The sequence below is a fragment of the Rousettus aegyptiacus genome, unplaced genomic scaffold, assembly GCF_014176215.1.
Source record: "Rousettus aegyptiacus isolate mRouAeg1 unplaced genomic scaffold, mRouAeg1.p scaffold_m13_p_6, whole genome shotgun sequence".
In the NCBI taxonomy this organism is placed as follows: Eukaryota; Metazoa; Chordata; class Mammalia; order Chiroptera; family Pteropodidae; genus Rousettus; species Rousettus aegyptiacus.
In genome coordinates, this window is record NW_023416309.1 from 78,947,070 (window position 1) to 78,967,288 (window position 20,219).

Sequence of the window (20,219 nt, forward strand, 5' to 3'; positions counted from 1 at the left end):
TGTGTGTTATACTCACAGCACAACTTGATTTATACTCATAGCCACATTTCAAGGGTTCAGTGGTCACGTTTGGCCAGAGGCTATGGAATTGGGCCAGGGGGCTGTAGGCCCCATGGGGACTGAGTCCTGTCCCTTAAGGGTTAGCTCCCAGATTATAGCATGGAATTCTGTCCAAGCTGGATATTGACTTAGAGTCTATGGGTCTCAGGGACCCAACTTGCCACCCTCTGCACGAGGTCTCATATTTAAAAAGGCATTAGCACTTTTTTTGGAAATTCCTGAGTGTAGGAGCCCAGCTCAAAGCCTCCTCCTTTCCTGGCCTGGGGTGCAGAAGGGGCTCCCCGAAGATCTAGGTAAAGCACCCCCTCAATCTCATTGCCCTGGTGGTCTGCGTTTTGCAGATAACAATGGGTTTTCTTTACTGAGCAAAAATTCTTAATTTAGTACAGTCATATTTACAAACCTGAAATTTGTCACAAAGCCATAAACTATTTTTGAAACTTATTTGCCTCCAGGAGTCCTTTTGGCTCCTCGGGCTCTCTCTCAGGCCCTAGCGTGTGGCTCTTCTCTGCTCCCCCACCTCCTGCTAAAGGCCGTTCTTTTCTCTCTCTGTCACATTAGACTCCCTCCTCCACCTGTCGCTGCCCTTGTGGGAAGCAGCGTTTCTGAAGCCAGTTAGATACACAATCCAAAGCCATTTCTTTCCACTAAAATGGTTCATTTTGCTTTAAACTAGCCCTTGGACTGGACAGAGACTTAACATCTGGTTTGGACGCAGTTTGAGATCAACGTCTCTTTCCATTTCTGGGCCTTGGTTTTCTCATCTGTGATATCAAAGGATTTGAACTCTGCCACCTCTGAGGTCTCTTCCATCTCTAACTTCCCACCTCCCATCATGCATGACCCCAGGGTTCGAAACTATTTCCTACACCCTCCCCCAAACAACACACACCCACACCCTGGTGGTTCCAGGTCACTTTTATAAAACAGTGTAAGGAGAGATATTGGGGGTGGGACGGAAACAAAGGGAGAAGATGTAAAAAAGAATAGAGATGGACAGTAAGAATCAGAGCGGACAGGCAGCCAGAACCCAGGCCCTCCGCAGTGGACATGTGCCCGCAGACGCCCCTGTTGGAGGACATTTGACCACTCTTCGGAATCATAGAAAAGCTCTGAAGGGCATGAGATAGGGCCAGGGTCCCCCTAACACCTCTTCTGTGCCCCTTTGTGAGGGGCTCCCATCTCCCCCACCCTCCAGGATCCAGGAGCTCGGAGCCAGGCTCTGGACTGCATGCCTCTGTGAACTGGAAGTCAGGGTCAGGTGGGATGTGACTGGTTCAGGACCCAGGGTTTCCCAACGAAGAGGAGATAGCATTAGCTTGCTCCAGTAGAAGAAAAGCATAGGGCTCGGTTTCCCAGGATGGTTGAAGACATACTGCTTGTGACCCACTTCGTCTTTTTCCCCTTCCAGAGCCTCCAGCCTAGAGGAGCAGGTCCTGTGGCTGCAATGGAAAGCAGAGGCTGACCCATGTCCATCTGGGCTGGGCTTGGCTGGGCAGAGCAAGGCTGAGCTGGGGCAGAGGCAGAATGCTTCTGGGTGGTCTCTGGGGAAAGAGGAATTGAAAAGAAAAAGCATCTCTGAGGAGGGCAGGGAGGGAGGCTGCATGGCATAAACACACACACACACACACACACACACACACACACGCCCTGACTTAGCCTAAGCCTCACTCGGGAGAGGAGCATCTTCTTTCTGCTCTTGGAGCTGCTTTCTGTTACTTCCCCGCCCATCTGTGCTGTCAGCAGCAACCAGCAAAGTTGGCCTCAAACTTGAATGCAACTGAAACCTCCAGCTTCCAGGAGCTCCTCGGGGCAGCAGGCAGGATCCAGCCTCTGAACTTGGCTGGCCTGGAGAAGCTGGCCCTTTCGGCTCACAGCTAGCCCTGACCTGTAGGCCCTCAGTCCGGGCTGAAGAATGGTGCGCTGAGGTCCCTCTGGAGCCCCTTGTCACTGCCTAGAGCTGGAGCAGCCCAAGGCCCAAACCGACATGGCCAACCCTGTGCAGTCTCAGTTTTCCCCAGCACGGGAGCCAGGTCCCGTCTCACCCCTGGACCTGCCGGAGATGGAGATGCTTCTTACCAAAGTGGAGGGCAAGGACGACAAGCCCCTGAAGCTTCCCAAGTCCCTTTCGGGGGCTCTGGATCTGGAGCAGAATGGCCACGGTCTCCCCTTCAAGGTGGTATCTGAGGGACACCGGGAGGCCTCCCTCCCCCGATCGCCGTCTCGGGCCAGCTCGAGGCGGGCTTCCTCTGTTGCCACTGCCTCCTATGCCCAGGACCGGGAAGCCCCTAAAGACTACCTAATCCTTGCCATCGCCTCCTGCTTCTGCCCTGTCTGGCCTCTCAACCTCATCCCCCTCATCTTTTCCATCATGGTAAGTGCTACTCTTTGTTCTGGAACAGGGGCTGGGCCCAGGGGGTGGCAGGCATGTTCCCCTGGCAGGCACCATACATCCTGCCTAAGGTGTAGAGAAAAGAGCTGAGTGCCGGGGGCTTGGGGAGAGACTCCCTTCCTCAGGCCTGCTACTCCCTCTTGGAGAGGGGTCCATGGGCCTGGAGAGCTTCTGTTTGCTGATCTCTTCCATCTCTGCTCCTTGGCGTCACAGCTTGACTGCACACAACTCTGATGAGGAGAGGCCCTTAGGGAGCCCCCTAGAGGTAAATTCTGTATTGCAAAAAGACAGCCAAGTTGGGGGTCTTGGCTTTCGTGGGGTTTGGGGGGCCTGTCCTGAGGAGTCATTCTTGAGCTGAGCCATGTATCAGCAGCAGAGGCTGCAGCCGCCATGGTGTCCCAGGGCCTGTTCTCTGCCCAGAGTCGCTGGCTGCACCCCTGGGGCCTGGCCCTGCCCCCAACAGTTCCTCACGACTGTCCCCCATGCCAGCCCTGGGCCACGTGGGTGTTAGAACCTTCACCAGCTCTGGTTTCCAAGAGCCAGCAGTGGCTCCCCTGCCATGCACTGAGGGCTCTGGTTTCTGATTCCCCTGAAGCTGCTCCTCGGGGGGACAGTTCTCACTGGGGCCCTCTTGGCCTTGGTGATTGTGCCACGGGTGAAAAATGTGTCAGAGGGCATGGCTGCCCTTGCCAAGGAGGGCACATAGGCTAGTCTTTGTTTCTCACACTCTTGTGCTTCGGGGTATTGCGTAAATTGTCTCATAGTGTCCCCAAACCAAGCCTTTTGGATAGAGATACTTACAGAGGAGGCACAGATAATGTCGACAGATGTTGGCAAGTGACTTTTGAAGTCTAGGAAGGAAGGAGAGAGGGAAGGAGACTGGGCAGGCAACGACTTTCAGAATGAGGTTAGGAGCAGGGAAGAGCAAACTGTCAGTCAGTTGGGGCCAGAGGAGTGGGTGGGGAGATAGTGCCTGCTTCCCTCTGGAGTGACTCCACTGCTGAGTCATCTATCACTGAGTTTCCTGGAGCTGTGGTCACTCCGGCTGCCCCAAGCCTGTCCTCTGAGAAAGCCCCTATTTCCTCAGACATCTCCATCCTTTACTGATGCCCAGTCTGTAGCTGGGGAAGCCTTTCCCAGCCACCAGCAAATCCAACGCCACCTACCAGGATGTCAGGGGACACTGGCAACGTTTCTGAGTCCAAGGGACTTGGTGTGGGCACAACAGTCAGGGCTGGGCAGGGCCGAGGTTAGGGCCTTTGAGGAGCTTCCTGTGCTACCTGTTGCACTTGGGGGCTGTTGGGGGCAGGGCCAGGCCCCAGGGGTGCAGCCAGTGACTCTGGGCAGGCCCAGCCTCTTGGTTACAGGGAGAAGCCCCAGGAGGAAAGACAGACTTTGGGGAAGAAAACCATATAAGGGCCCAGGAGAAAACAATTGCTAGATTCTGTCTCCTGGTGGTGGTGGCAGAGCGCAGGCTGGGTAGAAGCTGCTTGTCAAAGGAAACCTGGGCCCAAGACTATGAGATCACTGAATGCCCCCCCCCTCCCCGTGCATTTCTACATCACTTTCAGGTTCTTAAGTCAGGTCCAATGGTCACTGGGCCTGGGCCAGAGAATAAGGTGCTAACGCAGACACCATCCCTGATTCCCAGGAGGCTCTAGTCCAGTGGGGAGAAACTTGTAAACAGATCCTTAAAACACATTGCAAGAAGTATCCATGCTAGACAAAACCACAAGGAATTGTGTGGCCTCGGGCAAGTCACCTAAACTTCTCTTCTCTTCAGTATTCCCATCTGAAAAATGGGTGTCACCATAAACCTGCATTACAGAGCTGTGTGAAGGTGAAATGAGACGAGCCATATAAAGCGCTTAAGAACGGCACCCGGCACATAGCAAGTGTGATTATACGGTGACAGTAATTTTGTGGCTGCTGAGCGTCTCCTTGGTGAGGGATGGCAGCCATCACAAGTTTGTTGTGTGTGGGATTTTTTTTTTAAAAGAGCATTGAGATATAGCTCACATATCATACAATTCACCTATCTGAAGTGCATGATTCAATGATTTTTAGTATATTCACGGGTAAGTGCAATCATAACCACATTAAATTTTAGAACACTTTCCTCACCTCCAAAAGAAACTCCATTATCTATTTTCTGTCACGACCCCCTATCTCTCCCCCGATTCCCGCCAGCCCTAAGCAACCACTAATTTTTCTATCTCTATGGAGTTGCCTCTTCTGGACATTTCATATAAATTAAATCATACAATATGTGCTCCTTTGTTACTGGCTTATTTCACTTGGTATCGTATTTTCAAGCCTCACCCGTGCTGTGGCATATACATTGTGGGAGTTTGAAGCCGCAGAGGGGTGTGGTCAGATTTCCATTTTGGTGGATTAATCTTGTACAGGGTGAGAGGAGGGACCAACGGGTCTCCTCTGAGCCTGGAACCTGGGAGAGGGCATGTCTGCAGGAGTACAGACGAGAGATGAAGAGGCCTAGACCCAGGGCCATAGCAAGAGGCGGAAGAATTTCTGGAAACCTTCTAAAAGTTGGTAACAGACCATTCATTCATTCAGTCACCCATTCACTTGAATGGAAAGTTACTTGTTTGGAAGGAACTAAGTGGTAGAAGATGATTAGACTCCCTGCCCCCACAAACGAATGTGCCTTTTTATGAGCCAGGCACCATGCTAGGCATTTGGGAAGTAGACGGATAAGATGTGGTTCGTTTGGCATGAGAAGGATGAGAGTGTGGTAGAGGGAGGCAGGTGGGAACTTTCTGTAGGGATTTGAGTTTTATTCTAGTGGCTCTGAGGAGCTCCTAAAAAATGTTTAAGCAGTGGTGTGATATGGTCAGTTCATATTTTAAAACCAACAGCCTACTGCATTGTGGGAAAGGAACTAGAGCAGGCAGGGCTGGGGCCAAAGAGACCCTGGAGGAGGCTCTTGAGATAGTCCAGACAGGATGTGAAGGCATGAGCTAAGCAGTGAGCTTAGAAAGGAGGGCGCTGATGAGGGAGGGACTTGTTCATGGGGTAGGTGCAACACTTGTTTTAGACTCCTGGCTATCCAATTCAAAAAGAACAGCGCTATGTTAGAGACCTCTGGGGACCACAGCATTTAAGGGGTGGACAAAGGGAAGTGGACAGAAAAGGGTTTGAAAAGAAGATTCTAGGATGTGGGAGGAACACTGGAAAAGAAGGAGAGACCCCCTTTCCCCCAGGGAGATTGAGTTTGAAGGAGGGCATGGTCAACTGCAGCAGAGAAATTAGGTTGAATAAGAATGGGAGTGTCCACTGGTTGGCCATTTACGGACCCTTGGTGACCCTGGTGATGGAGAGGCCAAGGCAAAAAGGAAAGAGGTGATTGATGAGATGAAGTCCCTGAAGAACAGAGAAATGGGATGCAGAAGTATGACCCCCAGGAGCCTGAAGGAGAAGCCAAGAGGACAGAGCAGATAGAATTACTCAGAGGAAAGGGATTTGATTCATACTGTATTATAGGCTCCATGCCACCAGGGATGTGGAAGGCGAGGTCATTTGCTGAGAAATAAGGGCCTAGTGGCAGAGGGGAGGAGAGGCAGCTGGGAACAGACAGGTCAATGGCCCAAGGGCTCTGCTGAGGCTGAAGACCATAGATTTGAGTTATTATCAGCCTGCATGGTAGTGTGGTTCTTCTCTGGCTGTAAGTACAGAGTCACAGATGTGACACTGGGCCCAACCAAGGCTGGGGGATGGCAGAGTAACTATGAGGGCAGGACCAGATGGCACAGAAGCTGATGGCCAGGGTGGCTGAGATGATGCACCGAAGGATCAGTCTGGATTGGGAGGGAGTGAGGCTGGAAGGACAGAAATAGACTTGGAGGAGAGGGAGGGGTCACAGGTTGGGGCTCAGAGAAGTCGAAGGGCAGGTGCCGTGAGAGGGAGGAGGCAAGAGAAAGGTTGCGAGGTTAAGATTTCAGAGGGGGAGCCAGGGCAAGAGTGAAAAATAGTTGTGGAAATAAATTTCTAAAGGGAATTGCTAGGAGCCAGGAAGAAGGAACTGGAGAGAGCCCGGCGATGAGAGCTCTCACTGACACTCACTGTGTGCCTACTGTCAGGTGCAGGTCCAAACCCTTTACATATACCATCTCATTTAATCCGGACTATAACCCTACAAGGTCTAGGTATAGTTATTATTCTTGATTTATAGATGAGGAAACTGAAGCACAGAGATGCGAAATAACCTGCTAGCGATTATGAGCCTGGGGCAGGATGCCTGGAGCCCGAGCTCATGTTCCTGACCATTATACTGGCCTGCCTCCTGGCAGTCAGGGGGAGCCCAGTAGGGAGCATTACTGGTGTAGTCAACATAGTCCTCACTCTTCTGGGAGGCAGTCTAGTTCCTAGGACACACCCGTTCCTCAGGGAGGGAAGGAGTCAGTTATTCATCTAGGGCTGAAACACTTGGTCCCACCCAAACAGAAGGAAGGGTGAAGGAGGGACAGAAAGTGTGGAAAGAGAGTAAATCTGTTGTGCTGATAACAGGTCCTCAGGACAGACTTCAGAACTCCTCGTCTGAAACATCCCACAATGGTTACCAGGTGAAGGGTCAAGCCCTTGATCTCAGGGTGGAAGGAGGCCCACAGCCCCGACAGCCTCTCTAGAGCTTACTGTTTGCAAAGCCTGCTCTAGTATGAGGCAGACAAACTGGCTCATTGTTCCCACTTAACAGCTGAGGTAGCTGAGATGTGCAGAAGAGTGCCTTGCCCCCAGTCACATAACTGGTAAAAGGCACATTAGCTGGATGCGGAATCCAGTGTTCTCTCCATGGCCCCACGCCACATCTACCTCTGGGGACAAGGATGACATGTCCCTCTCAGGAAAGCCAAACCTTTCAGGCATTTGGGCAGGGAAGGAAGAATTCTACTTCCTTCCGTCTTTTTCTCCCACCCTCCCACTCTTCCCGCCCCCACCTAACTCCATCAGTGGAAGACTAATGAACCAGCAGCATCCTTCCCACTTTGGCTTTGACAGGAGCCTGCTGTGTCCAGAGCTGGGGATCAGGGGCTCTACCTCAGGAGCTGATCAGACCTAGCTCCGCTCAGAACTGCAGACTCCTAGCGTGGCCAGGGCAAGGCTGGCTTCATCCATTTTACTCCTGGGTCAGGCTGAGAAATGGCCATACCCCTCAATGCCAGCAAGGTCTTCTGTGCATGAGGGGAGCTGGACCCCAAGCAGTGGGACTTCAGTCAACAATAGTGAGAAAATAAGCATCGGTTAGACCTGAGTGAGTGTCCCAGCTTTGTCCTTTACGAGCCATACGATCATGTCCAAATCACTCAGCCTCTGTCAGCCTCAGCTTCCTCATCTATAAAATGGGTATAATAAAATTATCTACCTTGTAGGGTTGTTGGGAAGATTAAAAGAGCTAATACATGTGAAAGCATCCAGCACAGAGCCTGGCTAGTGAATGCTTAATTAATGGAGTGGTTGCTGTTATTAACACTAGATGAGATTTTGCAATGTCAGAGGAAAGGGCAAATCCCCAGTGGTTGGGCAATTCTGACATTTTGGGGATAATGGAGTCTCACACCTTGTTACACCATCTGGAGGAGGTGGGCAGCCCTATCTTCGGTTTTGGTAGAAGCTTCTGAGAAGTCAGTCCCTTCTTTGTAGATTGTTACTGCAATCTACAAAGGCATTTGTGCAGGGAAGGAAGAATTCTACTTCCTTCCGTCTTTTTTTCTCCCACGGAACACGGCAGGGGTCAAGAGTGACTTCAATACTTTCTTTCTTAGGCATTTTTGATAACCTAGTTATTTAACTGATCTGTCACAGGCTCACTTTCATTCATTTATTCATTCATCCACTCACTCAACAAGAATGCTGAGCTCCAGCCAGGGCTGACTGTCAGCAGATCAGCTGGCTTAAAATATTGACAGACTTCGAATCGATTGGTAAATGGCTGCTGTCTCAAGCTCCTAAGTATTTCCAGTCCCTCCCATTCACCATTGCAGTTACCCTCCCCTGGACCACCCCACCACTCTTCCCCACTCTCCAGCAAATGAAGCGTTAACCTGTAGTCAGAAATAATTGTTGCAGAGAGAGGGCTGTGAAAGGGCATGGAGAAGCGCATCCTTTTGCTTTACCTGAGGGGAAATGCTTGATCTCAGTGGGAGGGCTAATAGATGATCAGCTCTGACACATCTTACTTACTTACATGTTACTTCTCAGACCTTCTGGGCCTTGGCCTGAGCCTCATGGGTAGAGGAAGCTCTTTCCTGAGAAATTCTGTTGCCACCTTCCTCTGGCTGGCTTCAGCCTCCGGCAGCTCTCCCCAGAACCCTCCTCACCTCCTACCCCTCTCAGACTTTTCAATGTCTTTCTTCCCTGACATATTAACTTGAATTCATTTTCTCCCTCACCATTCCCACAAACATTGCAATCACAAATGATCTATTAATTCACAGTCATTATGACCATTACTGCAATGATTATTATTGTGCCTTCGAGTTAAGACATTTTGTACAAGGAAAAGTGAAGCCACTAAGTGGGGATGAGAGAGCAGCTGATAATTTACTCATAAAAAGAAATGAAGGGGCTTCTTCCCCTGGACTCCAGGGATGGACCTTTCATTAGGTAACTAATGGGGATCTTCAAAATGAGTGCCAGTTAGCAGGGAGACACTTCTGTATCTAAAAGCAGGGCTCTACTGTTAGAGGCAGCGTTTTCTTTCCCTTTTACAGATCAGAAAACTAAGACTTACAGAAAAGTCATGAGGTTTACATTGGATAGTGTATATAATGCATCTGATGCGACAAAGCAGCCACAATCAGGTCTGCCCTGTTCCATTCGGCCATTTCCAGTGCATCTCCTTCAGTCGGGTCTCTTGGACTCAAAGGAGCATGCATGCCTGAGATGCGGGTGCTTACTTCTCTGTGGATAAAGAAGAGATACTGGGCTTGGTGCGACTGAAAAAACTCTCTTGCCTCCTCTCCTCACCTCTCATATTCAAGCAACCACACATACACTCCTCTCCGTGGTCCTGAATCATCACTTCACGCACAACTCTTTTTCTGGAAAACGGGGGTGGGGGGCAGGACTCATCTCAAACTTCGTGCTTCTTCCTCTGTGTGCCATGCTTACTTCTGAGAATGAGTCCCTTGGTCATGGCTCAAGGTAGCCCCAGAATTTCTAAAGCTGAATTTCCTGGCAGTCTTTGAAGCCTTCCTGTATGTTGCCCCTTCCCTCTTCCAATGTTGCCTTGGTGTTGGAAAAAAAAAGTCCTGAGCTCAGTGACCTAGGCAGGAAGTGGCATAGGTTAGCGGGTGGGGCCAAAGCCCAGATGCCAGATATCTTTCCTGTGGGACCCACTGCCCTTATTTCTTTAACAAATCTATTAACTTTGAGCATCCCACTGGCTAAGTTCAGTGGTTAGAAAACAGACTCTCCTCTTTTTCTTTTTCTCTCCTCTTTTATTCTTTATTTTATTTACTGAATTCCTACTAGTGTCTGCCCTTATGTTATACAAGAGGAATACGAAGATTTAGGATGCCTGGTCCCTGCCTTCAAGGTGCTTCCAGTCTAAAGAGAGAGTCTGACACAGCCACAAGAAATAATAACACAAAGTGATAAGGGAGAAAAAGAGAGAAGCGTAAGATGCTATGGGAGCCCCATAGAGGGGTCGATTAACTGTTTGTTAGAGCCAAGGAAATTTTACTGGAGGTGACTCCTGAAGGAGGAGGAGCTGTTGAGATGGCAGTATAATAAGGAGGAAAGGCATTCCAGCAGAGACCACAGTACATACAAAAGCGCTGAGGCATACAAATGTATCTGTTTTATAGGGAGTCATGTGACCAGGCTTATATTTCAAAGACCTTTCACCTGGGCTGTCAGGAAGAGGTTGGATGTGGGCAAGGCTGGAGCTGAGATACCAGTGAGGAGGAGGCCAATGAACTCTCCAGATGAAATGCATCGAAGAAGTGAGCTAGAGCTAGGGCAGTGGAGTTGAAGCTAGAGACGTAGAGACATACATGAAGGACATTAGAAACGTCAGGAATTCTTACCTGGTTGTACCTGAGGTGGGGAGAGACAGAGAGGAAGTCTAGGATGCTTTCCCAGAAATAGAAGCTGTGAGAAACAGCCACGCAGTGAGGCTTTGCTATTCATGGTGCACCCTGCCAGAGTGAGGAGACTTGCTGAGGCTGGGCGTCGAAGAGGAGAGCAGAGGAAGTATCGAGCTTCACAGAGGAGACAGATACCAGGAGGAGCCTCCCACACGCTCCCAATCCACTGCCATCACAATCGAACTGGGGGCAGGGGAGAGCAGGAGGAGGAAAGAAAGAGAAAAATGAGCAGTTGTGGCTTCCTACATGGGGGGAACATGAAAATAACATCCTAACTGGGACATTTCTGAAAGTGAAAGGGATGATCTTAGTAATTTCACCAAGATCTGCCTAATAGGCTTTTCGCCTAGAACAGATTCTCCCTTCTCTGCTGGGGTTGGTGTGTTATTATCCATTTTCTTTCTCGGACTCAATGGAGGGAAAGGAATCTCCTGATAACAACCACAAAAATATTATATTACTATATTTATTGAGCACTTACTATTGCTAGGCATCATGCTAATCCCCCTTACTTGTATTATCTCATTTAATCCCCACAACAATGCAATGAGGTAAGTAACTTTTTTATCTGATGAGGAAATTGAAGCTTAAAAAAGATAAGCCACTCATTCATGGCCACATAGTTGGCAAATGATGGAGCTGAGACAGGCATCCAGGACGTCTGGCTCCAGAACTTGTGCTTGCATCCAGACTGCCCGTCTGAGGGGCTAGAAGCTACACTTATTCCTGGTTGGGTTTCTGCCATGTCCCAATGCACTGGTGAGTCTCAGAGTGGCCCACTGCCTGAGCCCCACCCCATGCCCCCTCCTCAAGCTAGACCCATCTTTTCTTTCATCTCTCACTGGATGACGTTGGTCCATTGTCCCTGAGAACTCCGAAGTCCAGAGGCATAAACATACAGCTTCCTGCCCAGACCCACCTACAGAATGAGAGGTGTGAGTGCACCTGTACCCACATTCATCCAGTCTCCAAGGACAAGAGTTCATAGTTCATCCCTGTGCTCACATTTATACCTCAGCCTTTCTCTGCTGCTCTGGGACACTGGGGCATCAATTACTCCTTGGTTTTCTCACCCTCTCCCTCTTCACTGAGTTTTTTTTCCTGTCTTGAAGAAATCCTCTATTTGTCTCACCAAGTTGTATGCTCCCCAATGCCTAGAGGACAAATTCTAGGTTGTTTCGTGAGAGTCAGGGGCCTTCTTGGTCTGGCCTTTCTTCACTTCTCCTGTTGCTTCTCACACCACCTCCCCGCATGGTGCCCTATGCTTCAACTCCAGCTTCTTATCTGTAAAATGGCCTAATAACAATCTTAACTCAGGAGTGTTCGCAGGATGAAATGCCGTAATGGATGGCAAGCCCTTAACACAGTTCCTGACATGAGGCAAATATTCAGATAATGTTAGAGATTATTATTATTCCCACAGTGGTGGAGGAATCTCGGCGGGTTCCATAAGTGGGTGGCATTGAAGCCGGCCATCGAACGATGGAGAGGAGGTGAACACGTGGCACTGCAGGGGACCAGGAGTGCAGGCAGGAGAAATAGCACGAGCGAAGGTACATGGAAGTTAGTGCCCATATGCTGAGAGGATCAAACCGGCTGGGCCCAGAGGCTGTGGAAGAGAATACTGGAGGATATAATCAGGAAATGCAAAGGCAACTTGAATTTGGGCTTTGTTCTGGTGACGGTGGGGCCCATGGGAAGGTGCCAGGAGGGCGTGATTACCTCGGCCGCCATAATCTTGCTGAACTTTTGCATCAGGTCCTGATTCCCCACCTCCTCTCTGATCCCACACTACAACCAGAGGGGTCTTTTGGAAACCATTCCCCTGTCCCAGCCTTACATTTTCACTGGGATAAGAACCAGCCTCTTCCTGTGTGAGCAGAGCCCCTGGCCCGGCCCCACCCACCTCCTCTTCCTCACTCTCTCAGCTCCATCCACCCTGGCCTTCCTCCAGTCCCACCTGCTTGCTTCAGTCAACAACAGCGTAATGAACATCTACGTATTTGCCATGCAGGGCCTCCCTGAGGGCCTTTGCACATGATGTTCTCTTTGCCTGGAACCCTTCCTCCCTCCCTCCCTCCCTTCCTCCCTTCGTGTCCGTCTGTCTGTCTGTCTGTCTGTCTGTCTGTCTCTCTTTCAAAACCTATTTAATTCTTACTCATCCTTCACATCTCAATCCAAATGTTCTTCCTCCAGGAAGTCTTCTCAATTCTCTCACTTTTATAAGTTCTCATGGTACCGCATACCTCTCCCTTGTAACACAACCCATAGTTGCAATTTTACCTCTATTTGTGTGATCACAATGGAAGCCATCCTCTTCATCCTAAGCTCTGTGAGCATAGGAACCGGGACTCTTGCACACTGCTGCATCCTGGGGCCCTGGTGCAGTGCCTGGTGTGAATACCTGAGGAGTGAAATGGTGGTGGGAAGAACAGAATCGAGACCAGAGCTTCAGGGGACTGTTATTATGGCTCTAGTGGGAAGTGGCTCCTGGCACTAGGATAGGTGCAAAGGAGGAGAGTTGCAATGGAATTGACTAGGAAAGGAAATTGATTAGTAGGGGGGGATGAGAGAGGGGTTGGGACTGAGCCCATGGGAGGACTCTAGGCTGTGGCCAGTAACTGGTGCTTGGACAGGTAGAAGGAGGAGCCCAAGGCTAGGAGCAGATCTGGAAAGTAGGAAGCTACGGTTTGGGGCAAAGCAAGTTTGATGTCACGGCTGTGGTAGGAGGGTGGTGTTGGCCTGGAATGAGCTTGGAACAGGAAACTATGGGGTGGGGATGGGGCCTTGGTTAGAATTCAGAGAGGTAAAGGGGACAGACCCTAGGGGGAGGGGCGCCCACACGAAGAAAACAGAGAGGGGAAGAAAACAGAGAGGGGAAGGGTCACTTTTCTGAACTTTGGCTTCTTTAAAAGTGGGCAATACTGTCAATCTCATAAGATTATGAGGCTAAATGAGATAATTTAGGTACAGTCCTTAGCAAGTTGCCTGGCACAAAGTAAAGGCTCAGTGAATTAGCCTCCTCATCAACATCATCATCATCATCATCATCATCATCATCATCAAGATACTTGACTGTATTTCCGTGCTGAACTCAGGATCCTCGAATAATCAGAAAATAAATAAGTGGCCTGAGGCTTTGAGAGCAGTCACTCCTTTAGTGGACTCCTGGCTGTGCTTATTCTCGAAGTCCAAGAAACATCCAGGACTTCCAGAGCTAGAGGAATCAGGTCGTGGGCCAGCCTGGTCAGCAGGTCGGCGCCTGCACTGCCACTGGCAGGGAGGCCTTCCACGGAGACGCCTGGGACATGCTTCCTACTGAGCCACCCCAGGAACTCTGAGGAGCCTCTCTGTCAGACTGTGCACGCTCACCCTCAGCCACCCAATTAACCAAATTAAATAGAGCCAGGAAAAACCAAGCGCACTGAGAAGGAGTGAAATATATCAAACGGGGCCCCTGTGAAGCCATGCATGGCTCTTCCCAGTCCCAGCATTCCTGATTCAAACCCAAGACAGCTGCCTTTCTCGTGTGATCTGTGAAGTGGGCTTGGTTGAACAAGGATGTGGCTCCTGGGTAGAAAGGGAGGACCAGTGAATTTTTTCCTTTTGTGGCAACAGGGGTTTCACAAAGGAAAGAGGGCAGGTTTGTTTGGCCATTGAAAAAGCCACAGGGGCTGTCTCAGGATCTTGGTACAGCTGCAGCAGTGAGCCTAGGCTGGGGGTCTGGAGGAGCCTGGCTTATCTGCTTGCACCAGCTCAACATGGCCTGGACCCGGTCCACCTTCTCAGGCTCTCAGTCTCCACTGTACTACCCTGTGGTTCTGTAGTTCTGCGTTGCTTGGTTCTGCTTCCAGCTGTCCCCAGCCAGCAAGGGGAAGGTTTGGTTAGAGGTCCCCACAAGAGGTCTGGACCCCTTGAGTCCTGGCCACTTCTCCAGGAGGAGCTGGCTTCCACATCTGAGGTACAGCTGCTGGACTGCAGGCTGCAGTGGCGATGAGGTGTGTTCTGGAAGCTTGGGCGAAGGGGCCCCCACGGGGCTGCCAAGGACAGCCATCCTGAGGTCTCTGCCACCCTCTCTCTGTAGTCTCGAAGTAGCGTGCAGCAGGGAGACGTGGACGGGGCCCGGAGGCTGGGCCGCCTGGCCCGGCTACTCAGCATCGTCTTTATCGTCATGGGGATCATCATCATCATCGTGGCCACGACTGTCAACTTCGCAGGTGAGGCCCAGCCATATGCCAGCTTGCTTGGTGTGTGGGAAGCTAAGGGGGTAGCTTGGCCTCCTGGGGCAGGGGCAGTGGGGCGGGGAGAAGGTAAGGGCCCGGGGGGCCACAACTCATCCTCTCACTCCAGAAAAGCAACCCAATTCCCAGCTGAATGGGACTGGCTTTCTGAATTGTCTTATGCCTCAGTGGACCAAAAGGAAAGTGGGGAAGAGCGTGGGCCTAGGAGTCAGAGGCTCCAATGGCCCTGGGTCCTGGGCTGGTGTCTGGTTGAGCCTCACAGGTTTTATGTCTGAAGTACTAGGAAGAAGCTTCTAACACAGAGGCTTTTGTGAGTCACAAGATAATGGACGTGACTGTCTATAAACTGTGGGCTTGCCACACAAGCGCCCCTGCTGAGTCAGCAGTGACATGCCCCAAGTAAACAGCGCGTGTGGTGGAAGTCAGGAAGTGACACCTCTGTGAGCACCCAGAGGTGGCCCGGGGAAGTTATCCAGGCAGGGGATCATTTGACAGGGTGCCTCTAAGCTGTTCACAAGGTCCATGTGGCTTCTGGGCTATGTGGGTCGGCATCATCCATCTCCGTCCCTTCACGCTCTTGCATGGGGAAGCCCCCGGGGATCTCTGTCCCTTGCCATGATTGACCTAGCTTTTCCCCTAAAGACCTTGCTACTCCAGATGCGCTCCACAGACAGCAGCAGTGGCTGCTGAGCCCGGGAACATGTCAGAAATGCTCGATCTCGGGCCCCACCCCAGACCCACTGAATCAGAATCTGCATTTTAACTAAGATTCCCAGCCCGTTTATTAAAGTTTGGGAGGCACTGGTCTAGAGTATGAAGTACTCAACTTGGGACAAAAAGCCTGCGATTTAGCCGTGGGGTCCTGGGCAACCCTGACCGCTGAGGAGAGGGAAGAGTTCAGGTTTCTAATCAGCCTGCCTGGGTTCAAAACACACATCCTCCACTTTTCACCTGCCTGGACTGAGGCACATTCCATGATCTCTCTGACTCTGGTAGACACGCAGGTACGTGGGCGGCAGGAACCCGTTCTCCCCGGCATTAGCCCCGGTATCATTACGGTGCCTCAGTCTCCTTGGTCCTGCTGCTGCTTGTCATTTTAGCCACGACTCTTTCAATGGCAAGTGACAACTACTGAGCTCAGAATGGCAAAGGAAATCGTTTAGCTTTTACTAAGAAATCCAAGCATGGACCTTTCTGTGTTCAGAGGTCACCTGCTCAGCTCTGAACGAGTCACCCAGACTGCAGCCCTCTCACTGGAAGTTCAGTTCCACCAAGAGCCCCAACGCAGATGATCCTTGTTGTCATGTCCCACTAGGAAGTCCTCAAAACCCCCCACTCCTCAAAACAGGGACCTGAAGACTCCACGTTCTGAGCTCTGCTCTGACATACTGTTCTTTTCTTTACAGTTCAGAAGAAATAAAAGTAACCAGGATGCTGCTGGCAGAGGCAGGCTCTGGCCAGCTGGAATGCTCCCAACCCACACACCCCACACACAGCAGAGCACAGGACAGTGACTGCCCAGGGCCCACCTGTCCCTGAGCTCCAAAAGCACAAACTCGGAGAGAAACCCCCATGTCACTCCACTGTCAGCCTATATCCGATGGGTAAAAACGAGTGGAAGAGAGGAAGGAAACTGAATTTACTGTGAAACCAGAGAATAACGTGGTTTAATCTCATGGACACAGCCCAGCATTTTGACTCCAGTGTTCTGGCTTGTTTCTCATCCCTGGCATTTACTGAGTAGCATATATTGCCAGAAGGAGAAGAAACCAGCCCCGCAAAGAGCCAGACTATGGTGGGAGAGAAGCTGCACATTCCCTGCATGACCACGAGCAAAGACGTGTGGGACTTTCTTTGTACTTTTGTTGAGGAGAGAGAAAAAAGACTGTGTGCATGCCTTGTGCCACATGCTTGCTGCAACCCCAGCCGATGCCCGGACCGCAGAGGTGAGCAGCCACTCAGCACGTGTCCTAGAACGTCCAGCACGCAGATGTGCAGCTGCCCTGGAATGAGGTGACGGCCATATTTCAATCCTCCGTTGCAGGGTAGAGGTGCCAACAGGCATGTTGGCGAAGACAGGAACAGGGACAGTACAACCCATGAACCTCTCTCCCAAACTCGTTGGCCTCAGGAGCATCTCTGCCGAGAGCCGTGGTCCCAGCGAGCCTCCCAGGATGACCCAGTCCACCTGTTGTTCCCTGCATGTGCTTTAGCCTGGGGCACCAACTGAGAACCCCTGGGTCATGACCCCACAACCTCCCTGCATCAGCCGGTGAGGAGGAGCCGGGGCCTGAGCTCTTTCCTGCCATGGCCCCCCACAGTCTGGGGTGCAAACCTGTGGCTCCATGCAAAGTGGCTCAGATGGTGTGTGGGCGCCTGGCTTTCAGTTCAGCTGCATTGTATGCTCTTTGCTTCACCCTGTGCTCCTGGCCATCCACACAGAAGAGGCTTCCCGTGGAGGAGGCTTTGGATTCACCCCTGGCGGGGGGCGGGGAGAGGGATTCCTGTGGGCTCCCAGGTAGTGTCTGTGCTGCCTGTATGGGAGTAGGCCAGAGAGTTTTTATGAAGATTTGTTGTTTCTCAGCCTAGAGATTCCAAGACAGAGGAAAGAGCCTGGCTGAAGGATCCAGTCTGCAGGAGAGTCGAGGGCCCTGGGTTTGGGAATACACTCACTTGCCTGGGGGCAAGGAGCTGGACATCATGGCCTTTGTCTCAGGACCTAATGGGACACCCGAAAGGACCAAGCAGGGCCCCTGGGCCTCCTATCTGGCTTTTGGCCCCACCTTCTCCCCAGGCGTCTCTCTGGTATAGGCTTGGCCTATAGGGACCTCTCCTGCACACAACCTTCCCCACTGGTTTTAGCTTCCAGAATCTTGGAGCGGGATGCTCCAGGCTTTCTTGCCCTGGGAGGCCCTACTTAGCAGCCAGGGTTACTGTGCCCTTCGGGAGGGTAGGCTCCCCACACACTGCCAGAATGGGCCCAGGTTGGCCAAGAATGTTTCCTTGAGCCCATTCAGAACCCTCATGCCTCCTCTTGGGGCCCCTACCAGTCCCCCCCCCCACCCACACCCTCCTCAGAGGCCCCTGGGAGGGAGCCTGTTAGTGCAGAGGCTCTGTCTGCCAGGAAAGGCTCTGGGTCCAAAGGGTGCCTTCTAGGAGTGACCGTGTGACCACCAGGTTGGGAGGGTGCAGGTCCCAGGGCCCCTCGGTAGATCCCTCTGGGGTAGGCTTTCCTGAGTCAGTCCCCGCCAGGAAATAAACTCCAGCCTCTTCCAATCCTAAAGGAAGGGCTGGCTGGGTTTGCTTTATGGGACCTTTGAGGCCAAAATACAAGTGCCGTTTGCTGGGGGAGAGAGGAGATGAGCCCAGAGTATCTGTGTCACTTGCAAGTTCAGGTCAGGCCAGGGGAGATATGAGGTCTATGGAGTCTGACATTCATAGGCCCCAGCTCTGGAAGGAGGGTTCAGGCATCGATGGTCTCCCAGCAGGCCCCAGGGGTCCTCTGCCTCAACATTTCAAGGAGAAGAGAGAAACGAACCAGACAGTTTAGGCCTCATGGGGAAAATGATGGCGGAGATGAGACTCTGCAGCCCCCAGGCACTGGGACTGTCACACGCAACCAGGGCTGCCCCTCCCCCCACAGTCATACCCATACACACACACACACACTAGTTCACACTCAAAACCCAGAACAGCTGAGAAAGAGAGAAGCCACCAGCAGACAGCCACAGGGATAAGCGCAAGCTGGAACGCTATTTCATTCCGGCAAGAACAACCCCAGAGTTTTCTAGTTGTACCAAGAATGTAGCTCAGAGGTTCCAAGGTGTATGAAAGGGGCAGAGGCCCCAAGAGACCAGCTCCTCCAGCAGAGAGGAGCACAGGGCCTGAGGACAAAAAACCCTTCAGAGATAAGACTGGGGGTGGGGGCGGGAAGGTCTCCACCACACTGACCCCCATAGGCAGCCTGGCACCCCCAGGCCTTGCTGAAGCTGGAACTGGCCCTTCCCAGCTCTATTGTGGGTCCAGCTGCTGGCTGCATGAACACATTTGTCCCCAGCTCGGGGAGCCGACCCAGCCTCTCCCCGTGTCCCATGGGGAGCAGCAAGAACTACCCCTCACCGCCGGCACCACACTCACCAGGTCACTCCTCTGTATTTCTCAGCATGGAAAGAAATAAAGCTGACTGTATGTGTGTGCTGTGGGCCTGTGCATTTGTGCTGCTGGGGTCAAGGGTTTCCAAACAACTGGGTTGGGGGCAGTTCACTCAGCATGTCAGTCCAGGGTCAGGGCTGAGAGCCGGGCACTGGGAAGCCTGGGCACCATGGCCAGTGCAAGGCACTGCCCAGGGCAAGTCATTGTTCCTCTGTGTGCCGCAGTTTCTCTGGTGAGTAAGGCTGGTCCCAACTTCCCTCGTTGGTTCTTCCTGAATGTGAACAAAGATCTCAAAAATGAAAAGAAGAGGGCAGGAAGCCAGCACTTGCTGATAGCCCGGTGCATTCTGGGCCTTTTACACATACCGGTAAATCCACACAGCTGTCCTTGAGGGCTACTGTCTCAGGTCCCATTGTGCCTGGCACACAGAAGGCACTGAATGAATGCTGGTAAACTGACCCCACCCTTAGGTCTGACTCCAACGTTGGCTTCTTGCCGTTGCACTGTTGCCCAGAGAGGAAAGCCCTACAGAAGGAAAAGGAGAGGTAGCTGCATGTTGGGGGAAGAAGCAGAGACCCCTTCCCCAGGCTGCAGGATGAAGCAGGCAGGGGTCGCTTGACTGTGGAATGTGGCAAGAGCCTCAGGAGGGTAGGCCAAGAGCGGGGGTGGGTGCGGGCAGAGCCGCCAGGCTGGGCAGCCAGAGGGAAGGGAAGGAATTGCCACATGGCCATGATGAGCTGCCAATACCAAGGGCAAGAAGCTGGGGGAAGGAGAAGGGGAGGGCACAAGGTGGGGGTGGGGCAGGAAGGGAGAGAAATCCACAGGACCCAAGAGACCATGGAGCAGAGTGGATCAGGGGATGGGAGCGGGAGCCAGCTTGCCTGGGTTCAAATCCTGCATGGCCTCGTTTTAGCTGAGTCCACCTGGGGCCATGGGAGCACTTTCCATGTGCCAGGCGCCAGGCTCTATGCTTTGTGCAAATTATCTCACTTAATCCTCAGAATACCTCTAGGTGTTTCATCCCATTTTCCTGAGAAGAAAATGAAGCGTAGAGACCTAGTGACTTGCCCAAGGCCATGTAGCCGTAGCCAGGACATGGCGAAGCAGGACAGTTCTCCAATGCTTTGGTGGTAGGAGCCTCCCCTGCCTTATAAAGTCCGTAAACTATTCCGAGGGAGTCGGCCCTTTCCATGTCCTTTAACTGCACTGCCTGGCACTGTGACAGTCATCTCTCTCCGCCCGCTTTTTGTTTCAGTGCGGCACTGT

At 51.9% G+C, this 20,219-nt stretch overlaps 1 protein-coding gene across 1 annotated transcript; it reads left to right on the plus strand.

Annotated features, from left to right (window-relative positions):
• The first annotated feature begins 1,725 nt into the window (after nucleotides 1-1,725).
• On the plus strand, nucleotides 1,726-18,991 carry TRARG1 (trafficking regulator of GLUT4 (SLC2A4) 1). Its single transcript, XM_016138984.2, has 3 exons — nucleotides 1,726-2,434; nucleotides 14,645-14,777; nucleotides 16,208-18,991. Exons 1-3 carry the CDS (start codon nucleotides 2,048-2,050, stop codon nucleotides 16,219-16,221), a joined length of 534 nt encoding a protein of 177 aa, XP_015994470.1. The 5' UTR covers nucleotides 1,726-2,047; the 3' UTR covers nucleotides 16,222-18,991.
• The last annotated feature ends 1,228 nt before the right edge of the window (nucleotides 18,992-20,219 follow it).

Bases quoted from the DNA above. Each gene is read 5' to 3' on its own strand.
- TRARG1 (XM_016138984.2), top strand. From the start codon at position 2,048: ATGGCCAACCCTGTGCAGTCTCAGTTTTCCCCAGCACGGGAGCCAGGT. The intron at 2,435-14,644 runs GTAAGTGCTACT...CTCTCTCTGTAG, and splicing joins CCCTCATCTTTTCCATCATG to TCTCGAAGTAGCGTGCAGCA.